This window comes from Rhamphochromis sp. 'chilingali' (genome assembly GCF_963969265.1).
Source record: "Rhamphochromis sp. 'chilingali' genome assembly, chromosome: 11".
Lineage (NCBI taxonomy): Eukaryota > Metazoa > Chordata > Actinopteri > Cichliformes > Cichlidae > Rhamphochromis > Rhamphochromis sp. 'chilingali'.
In genome coordinates, this window is record NC_137938.1 from 20,084,825 (window position 1) to 20,093,583 (window position 8,759).

At 41.1% G+C, this 8,759-nt stretch overlaps 1 protein-coding gene across 1 annotated transcript; it reads left to right on the forward strand.

The window, feature by feature from the left end:
- Positions 1-1,435: 1,435 nt before the first annotated feature.
- Positions 1,436-6,859, forward strand: cpvl (carboxypeptidase vitellogenic like). Its single transcript, XM_080895749.1, has 13 exons — positions 1,436-1,590; positions 1,753-1,931; positions 2,032-2,159; positions 3,176-3,290; positions 3,369-3,427; positions 3,565-3,644; positions 3,746-3,812; positions 4,010-4,132; positions 4,768-4,899; positions 5,009-5,107; positions 5,195-5,368; positions 6,178-6,360; positions 6,457-6,859. Exons 1-13 carry the CDS (start codon positions 1,586-1,588, stop codon positions 6,553-6,555), a joined length of 1,443 nt encoding a protein of 480 aa, XP_080751875.1. The 5' UTR covers positions 1,436-1,585; the 3' UTR covers positions 6,556-6,859.
- Positions 6,860-8,759: the final 1,900 nt, after the last annotated feature.

Here is an 8,759-nt window from a genome sequence, read left to right on the forward strand (position 1 = left end):
AAAATTAAGTATATTATATATTACAGCATAAAATAAATTTTAGGTATACAACTAACTTAGTAAACATAAACCATTATTTCATCTGCTCTTATCCAAGTAAAAGTGACAGCAGATATCCTGGAGAGTGCCCGGTTTTTCTTTTTGTCAGTGTCCTTGTCAGCATGAAATGTTGCCTGCAGCACATTCAGGTTGCACGGGTAGCCCAGCGCCTCCAGGATGACACATCCATATGTGCCATCACCAGAAGGTTTGCTGTGTCTCTCAGCGCAGTCTCGACAGTCCTGAGGAGAAACCAGGACACGAGCTGTTACACGAGTGCTGTACAGAACCATCAGCTTCAACAGCAGGACTGTTAACTGCTCCTTTGTTTGAGGAGGACCAGGAGGAGATCTGCCAGAGCTTGACAGGAAAAAAAATCAGGAGGGATTGGGACACTACCTGCAAAACCATTCCCTTTCTGGGAGTTGTTGCTTCTCCAGTGCAGCTGTTGTCACTTAACCACAGTGGTTTATGCTATGTGTACTGGACAGAGTAAAATCCCTGAAGTTTTACTGACTTTGTGTTATTGGATCTACTCTGTAGTCACTTAAAGAACTAATTACATTTTATTTTGAGCAGTGGATAAAGTATTACCAAAACAGCTACTGAAAACTGTCTTACTTTGAAACTTTGTGAACAAATTATGAGAGGAGATGAGATGAGATAGCCTTTATTTGTCAGTTGCAGGTCTTTTGCCCACAACCGAGATGACAGACCTTGCCGACCGTACATACAATACACAAACATCACATTGGGGAGACAGGTCAGGCGAGGAAAAAACATTGAAATGTGTAACACAAAAGGATAATACAGGAATGCACAGATATCAACACACCATAGCACAATAAACACAGACAGTTCCAGTGTGTACATCTGATCTGGGACCGCTGCAATCTTTCGACTGCGCCTCCAACTGACCCGATGTCCACATCAGAGGGGAGGTAAGCGTTGGAGGTGGTGTTGGATCCGGGGTAGGGAGGGTGATGCGTCGGTGAGTGCTTATCAGTATCAGTATATGTATGTGTGTGCGTGTCCATAGTTCAGCTGAGACAGTGTCCTTCGCCCTGCCAGGCTAAGTAAACAGTCTTCCAGCCAACCCTGGTGGCCTTGTAGGGAATGGGAAGGAACAGACTAAACACAGTCGTTATCAGGGTATTTTCTGTATGTTTAAAAGTGTCAGTTAGTGCTTTTAAAAAAAAAAAAAAAAAAAGTTAGGAACTGCTGTCTGCAATTTACAACCAGGAGACTAACAGAAAACATGCCAGCGTTGGTGCTGCATGGTGTAGTTTGTATTATACTGTTAAGGTCTGTCTAGGGACGTTGGTGTAATGACACATGTGGCCATTAAAGCCACAGTCGAATGGCGTCTCCTGCTAGGCACGACTGAGGGCTGATTAAACAACAACGACCACGTGATCCAGTATCTCATGTGACCGGCACAGAGCCGATCATGTGACTAAAATCACAGTGAGACCGGATTTGTTACTCCACCTGCCTTCGCCTGTGTTAGAAGGTGAAGTCTGTGCTGCTGCCGGTGTTTGCGACAATGAGGTGAGTTTTGAAAGAATGACGATAAGTTCATGCTCGCAGTCAGGGGCGTGCAGCCTCGCTGTGGTCGCACTGTTTTGAAATCTGAGTGTCTTGGGGGTGCTTGAGGTTCACACATCGTTGGCCAGGCCCGCATTGTGATATCTATGTTACATATATTGGCAGGCTGCTGAGAGAAACTCTGGGTGTCCTCTTACTGTGGGCCTGTCTGCACTCCGCCGCCTTCGGGGGCTGCTCGTCGTTTTTCTGCCGAAAATCTCCCCGCGTCAGCGGCCTGAACGGAGTCGACCCCGGTGCCCCTCTCTTTCTCACTCCTTATCTGGAGAAGGGCGCTATAGATGAAGGTAAACTTGTATTTGTGTTACTACGAAGTAAAGTACTATAGATTGGCTTCGTGCTTTTTGTGTTGCACATCCACAATGTGGCGATATCTCGTTCTTCCAGCCAGGAAACTGAGTCTGGTGGGAGACCTGCCAGGAGGCAATAAGTCAGTCAAGAGTTATGCTGGATACCTCACAGTCAACAAAAAATACAACAGCAACCTCTTCTTTTGGTTCTTCCCTGCTTCCATGGTAGGCCTAACTTCTTTTACCACAGGGGCTTCCCAAATTTACAGTACTCTTATTTGTGCAGTGTGACAGGAAATCACTGAGAGGACGGAGAGATTTTAGGATCAAATCTGTGTGGGGTTTTCAGAAGTCAACTTTATCTTTAGTCCCTCTGTGAAGTTGTGATATTTAGTCAGCTGCAACCAGGAATACCCAGGTTTTCCTTTGCTGATTTTTAAAGCAAAAATCCTTACAGGAAGAGAGCTTGTTTTACTTTTTAACTTACACTTGTGCCTTTTTTATTATGTCTTTTAATCATTAACTGAGTGTTTTGTTTTTTAATTTTATTTATGAAAATGCTCCAGAGCAGTGGAGATTGACGCATTTAATGACAGCAAGTAAAGTTTGAATCTTACTGAATGTTTTTTACTAAAAAGCCTCCAGGGAAAAAAAGAATCTGGAAAGGTTCTAAACAACTTCCTTTTACCCCTGTTGGACCAGAATACATATACAACTGTGATCAGGAGTTTAAATCACATTAAAAATGAGCATGAATGTTAGGGTCACTATGAACATGATTTCTTTGCACTGTTTTTTCTCTAGGGTGGAATGATTGTGCAACACACATCTATAATTATGTAAAAAACAGGAATTGGGTCAAAAGTATACATAGAGGTTCAAATCTATTCATTCACTTAAATCTTTTAAAAAGTAGCGCTGAAGGTTCTACAATGTCTTTTAACTTGACAAGGCCTATTAACTTCTGGTTGATTGATGACAAGTGGTAGGTTCACTGTCTCAACATAAATAGGAAAAAGTTTGACACTACCTATCAGACCAATGCTCAGAACAATGGGGAAAGTCCAAGCAACTCGGTGGAAGGAGAATTATTGATTTACACAAGTTAGGAAGGTCTTTTGGGGCCATTTCTAAACACTGCAGATTCCAAAATCATAATTTTAAACAACTGTATGGCGGTAAAAGTCCACTAGGTGGCGCTAGTTTCTTAAACTTTGTGCTTGCTCTGATGTGACTGATAGGCAAACCAGGAGAAAGCTCCAGTCCTGCTCTGGCTGCAAGGTGGGCCTGGTGGCACGTCCATGTTCGGTCTCTTTGTGGAACATGGGCCGTATGTGGTGTACAAGAACATGACGGGTAAGAACTGATTTGCAGCAGCAAGACTCCCAGGTTGTTTAAACCTTCTTATAAAGTTTATATCCTCTGTCTTTGCAGTCGGTCCGAGGGATTATGCCTGGACAGCCAGATATTCAGTTTTGTACATTGATAATCCAGTATGTATTTCTGATTTATCATCACATTAAAAAAAAAAAAAAGCAGTATTACTTAAAATGTCATTTTCACTTGGTGCTTTTGAAACATTGAGGAAGTGTTGGGATTTTTTGTTTTCTTTTTTCTCCTCTCTCTCTAGGTTGGAACAGGTTTCAGCTTCACTGAAGATGACAGAGGTTTCGCTCAGGACCAGGATGATGTTGGCAGAGATTTGTACAAGTAAAATATGACCATCTAATTTGCATGTAGTCATTTCATTTATCTTCACAGTAATGATCGTTACTAACTCTTTTTCTTATTCTCCTCTTTTCTTTTATAAGTGCTTTGACACAGTTCTTCCAGATCTTTCCTGAATATCAGTCCAATGAGTTCTACGCAACTGGAGAGGTCAGAAAATAATTTTTCCACACTTCACAGAGCAGTATGACACGAGTAGCTATTTAAACAGAGCAACATGATTACAGGGCTAGCAGATATATGCTTACCATGCTAACCAATTAATACTTTTTGCAAAATATAATGAAATTTTAATGTCTTATTTTGTTAAGATGGCCTCCTCACCATGCAATACATTCTCTTTGCAGTCATATGCAGGGAAGTATGTTCCTGCCGTTTCTTACTACATTCATAAAAACAACCCTACTGCCAAGGTGAAAATCAACTTCAAGGGGATGGCTATTGGCGATGGACTCTGTGATCCAGAGCTGGTGCGTATGTAGAAGAATTTTATTATTTAGACGTAAACTCTGTCCTAAGATTGTTCCTGAAAGTGCTAATGTTTGATTCATAAGACATGCTTAATCATAAAACTTGCTCAGGCAGGAATGACATTTAGAACTTAAGCAGCTGTGTTGCAATTTTGTAGTTGCACAATGCCATCGCAACTCACGGTGCAGTCGGAAAACGGCCAACAGAAAAGCAAACTCTTTAGAAGACCTGATCGTGACGATGGTAGAGAAGGTTTGGTGCTGCTGCGGTGAGCGAGGTGTGGCAGAACAAAAAGAGTTTTCTAAAGGCTTGGACTTATGTGTGACCTAAACTGCCATATCCCTACGTAACCGGCAGGAAAATCTCCTGGATAAAGTCTAGAGTTGGCTTAGAAAGAGTTTAATAAAGCATTAAAGCATCTGTTTCATGAACAAGACTCATTGACTTACACATTTTTTCCCTCATATGGTCTAAATGTGTGTCTTCATTGAAACACAGGCTGCTGTGTCTTTTGCTTTCATTGTCCACACTGTACGTTCGTCCTCCACTTTGCTCATGTTTGATGCCATCTGCTCCTATATGCTGATGCAGAAAGGTGACAGTATAGTGACAGTTTACTGTTCTTCCACATCAGATGCTGGGTGGCTACGGTGAGTTCCTGTACCAAACGGGAATGATAGATGAACTCCAAAAGCAATACGTTGACCAGCAGACAGACCATGGAGTTAAGCTCATCCAGCAGGAGAAGTGGGTGGAGGCTTTTGAGGTAATGAGTTGATGTTGTTCGTCATCTACATTTGCAGTATTTTCTAATTGTTGAAGGCACACCTGTCATGGATGCCTTTTTCATTTCAATTTCAATCGTCTGACTTCAGGTCTTTGATCGTTTGCTGAATGGCGATGTAGATCCTTATCCCTCCTTCTTCCAAAATGCAACAGGTTGTACCAACTACTTCAACTACTTGATATGTCAGGTACTCGGAGTTCCTTGAAGTTCTTTTTTGTAAACTGTTGCTTTTTAACAGCTTAAAGAACTCACAAATTTCCTTTGTGTTCCTCAGGAGCCTGAGGATCAGGACTACTTCTCCCAGTTTGTGACCCTGCCTGAAGTGCGACGTGCCATCCACGTGGGCAACCTGACGTTCCACGATGGCTCTGAGGTGGAGAAGCACCTCCTGCAGGATGTCATGAAGACCATCAAACCATGGCTGGGGGTGCTGATGGACAACTACAGGGTAAAAACTGCAGGGTCATCCTTTTTTTTTTTTTTTTTTTTTTTTTTTTTTTTTTTTTTTTTTTTAAATCTAAAACGCACAAGGGGAAAATGTGAAGGGGGAGAAAAAAATCAGGATTTTGCTCATGATGTTTTATATTTAGAGTGTGAGACAAATGTTTTACTTTTATCACTTTATTTATTTATTGACAAGTGAACTGGGCATCGTTCTCAAGTCTTAACAGGAAACAATCTTAAAAAAAAAAGCCCAACTCAGACACTGTTGAACTTCGTTACATCATCTTCTATGGATGGGGTCCAAAAGGAAAACCTTACAGAAGACTGTAGGAGCACAAAAAGAAGCCTGATGAAAACTGGAAGCGCATTCTTCGGTCAATGAGATCAAGATAAATTTGTTCATCCCCTGGTTGGTGTGAAGCACAGAGGTGTCAGCGCTGCGTGAGTGCAAAAAGTGCTTAGGGGGATGACTTCTACAGATGACACTAGGCGTGACCGTCGATGGAGCACAATACTGGATGACGAGATGACTCGCAGTCTCCAGAACTGAGTCAGGAAAGCTTGATGAAGATTCAAAGCGCAGTGAAAGGGAGGGGGAGAGAAAAGAGAAGTGAAAACTCTGGGGTATTTTAAAGAGAAAGGTGGAGGAATGCAACACTTCCAGGAAAGAGCCGCTGAGAGGTTGTTTCTGAAGAAGAGCAGAGCACGTCTCCGGGTGACGAGGATTCAGTCTGATATCAAAAACAACAGTTGCTGTGTGTGTGTGAATCTATGGAGTCAGTTAACTGATACAAGTTGAATGTATTTATCCAGGTCTTGATGTATAGTGGTCAGCTAGATGTGATTGTGGCTGCTCCACTGACTGAGAGGTTCCTGCCCACTGTGAACTGGACCGGGGCTGCCGAGTACAAAAAAGCCCCTCGCTTCCACTGGAAGGTTCAGCCCACTGACACGGAGGTGGCGGGTTATGTTCGGCAAGTTGGAGAGTTTTATCAGGTGAGCGAATTGTGAAATAAAAGGCCAAATGCATGATCTTAAATCTCTCGGCGTTATTGAGGTTTACCGTTATCCGCTGTCTGTCTCTTCATGCAGGTCATCATACGAGGAGGAGGGCACATTCTGCCTTACGACCAACCGCAGAGGTCCTTTGACATGATTGACAGATTCTTGTCAACTCAGGGCTGGAAATGAAAAGCACGGGTGGAGAAGTGCAAATGTTCAAGCACCTTCACTTTAGAGAGCACATCGAGCACAGAGCGTTGATTTAAGACTGATTGTCACAGCTAACTTAAATCAAGTTTTTGTTTTCATCATTTTTTTGCAGAACTTTTTAAAAACCAGAGGATACATTTCTTCTAAGCGTGTGCTCTCTGATGCACACTCTTAGCTTGGATGCGATATCTGGATTGTTGCAAACAGAAATCGTAAAACTGATAAATCAGGTTAACGTCTTAAATTTTAGGGGTTCATGTTTGTTTGTTTTCTCGGGTCAGTATGAATGTTGTGTGAAATCAGTGCACGCTTCGGAGACGAAATTCAATACAGCCAAAACACATTTCACTCATATCAAGATTTCTTTTAAAAGAACTTTTAAAACGGTTCATACAATTTTTAAATGATTTCATGTATTGAAGCAAAAGGTTCTAAGCAGTTCTTTGTACCTTCCTGTGGCACTTACACTAAGATAAAAGGTTATTATATGCAAAGTGATTGAATAAAGCTTGGAGGTGTTTCTGGTCCAACTGCTACCAGTTATGAATGCATGCTTTGTTTTCAGTCACTAAAGGTGGAATTATTTTTTTCTAACACAAGTTTGATTTGTATTAAAGAACCTTTTTCTTCAATATATCCAATTCTTTTTAAAGTTTGTGTTTTGTGTTTGAATGTCTGTCACAGTCAGAAGGGACTGTAAAGCCTTAAGTGTTGAAATTACTTGAAATAAAGATGTTTCTTTTTTAAAACATCACATTGTGTTACTTACAACCTTTTGCTTGAGGCCATTAAGTGTTTTTATCATTGTGTTATATTGTGGTCTACCTCCCAGTAGATGAGAGACGGGGAAAAGCCAAAAATGATGGTGGTGCACACTTTATCTTGGAGAGGAAGTGGAGTCAGATCTGGTTAGTGTTGCTGTTTGTGGAACAGTGGTTTGTACTGTCACCTCACAGGAAGAAGGACCTGGATTCAACTCTCAACTCTGCGTGATGACCCTGCGATAGAGTGGAAACTTGTCCAAGGTGTGACTGGTCACTGGGATAGCTTCCAGTCCCTGAAAACTAAAACGAAACTATGGAAAAGAAATATAACTTCAGTAGAAGAAATGAGCGAGCAAAACCCTGTGGGTCTGAAACTAAACTGAGAAGTGAACCAATTGAGGTGGGATTTGAAAACATTGCTCGATGTGAAAGTATTGTTTGGGAAAGTGAATAAGTTGTACACCAGGGGTCATGATACTCCAAAGACAAGTCTCTGCTTGGCTGCTAACTGGCATAGATCATTGCCTCCCCAAACTGCTGTCAGTCATTAAATGCACTTTGAAAATGAAATCACTGGAGCTCTTGATCATCCGAAGTAAGGTCCTGAAAAAGTCCTCTTCATTACTTAAAGAGGTCCCTCCGCATGTGTCCACAGTAGCAGCCGGAAATGAATTTCTTACACAACAATGTTTATTTTTATTGCTTATTTGTTTCATTGTTGTGGCTAAGATTTAATTGTCTCTCTGCATCGGCAGTGATTTGGCATTTTGACAGGATTCAACAAAGATGTTTGTGTACTGAAGTTAACTGCCATGTTATTTCATCGGGCATCTATCAAGCTGTCTAGACAGTTCAATAATTAATGAGCATTCTAAACCTTTAAAGCATCTTACTATTTAATGAGCAGTCATTTTTCAAGGACAAGCATCAGCAAATGCTGTTGATCCTTTGATTGAAATATTACTTTCCTGGGTTTCAGAAACAATGACATCATGTCGCGCGAATGAATGTTACAGAACAAGTGCTTTATTTTCATACCGTAATGTAACTGCAGTGATACTTTAACATCTGTACAAATGCAAAATAAAATGGAGACAATGTAATTACGGACCAAAAGAAACAAACAAAAAAATGTACAAGGATATGCAGGCAGGAATGGATCCCATCCGTTTGTTACATATCAACAATGTACTTAAGCGCTGGGGTGAGCCTCGACGTACAGCAAAAGGCAACAAGTGCAAACATTATTTACAAACGTACCACACGTTTATTCTCCCTTCTAAAAGAAAGGTGGTTGCATTACATGTACAGGATTATAGAAATTAATATTATGTACAATATTTATACTTTTAGACTTAAAATAATACAATTACAACATCATTAATATGTAGGAATTGTTCTCTCTCACACACAGACACA

Coding starts and splice junctions, on each gene's coding strand:
- cpvl (XM_080895749.1), top strand. Junction 3,428..3,564: donor TTTTGTACATTGATAATCCA/GTATGTATTTCT, acceptor CTCTCTCTCTAG/GTTGGAACAGGTTTCAGCTT. Junction 4,133..4,767: donor GACTCTGTGATCCAGAGCTG/GTGCGTATGTAG, acceptor CTTCCACATCAG/ATGCTGGGTGGCTACGGTGA.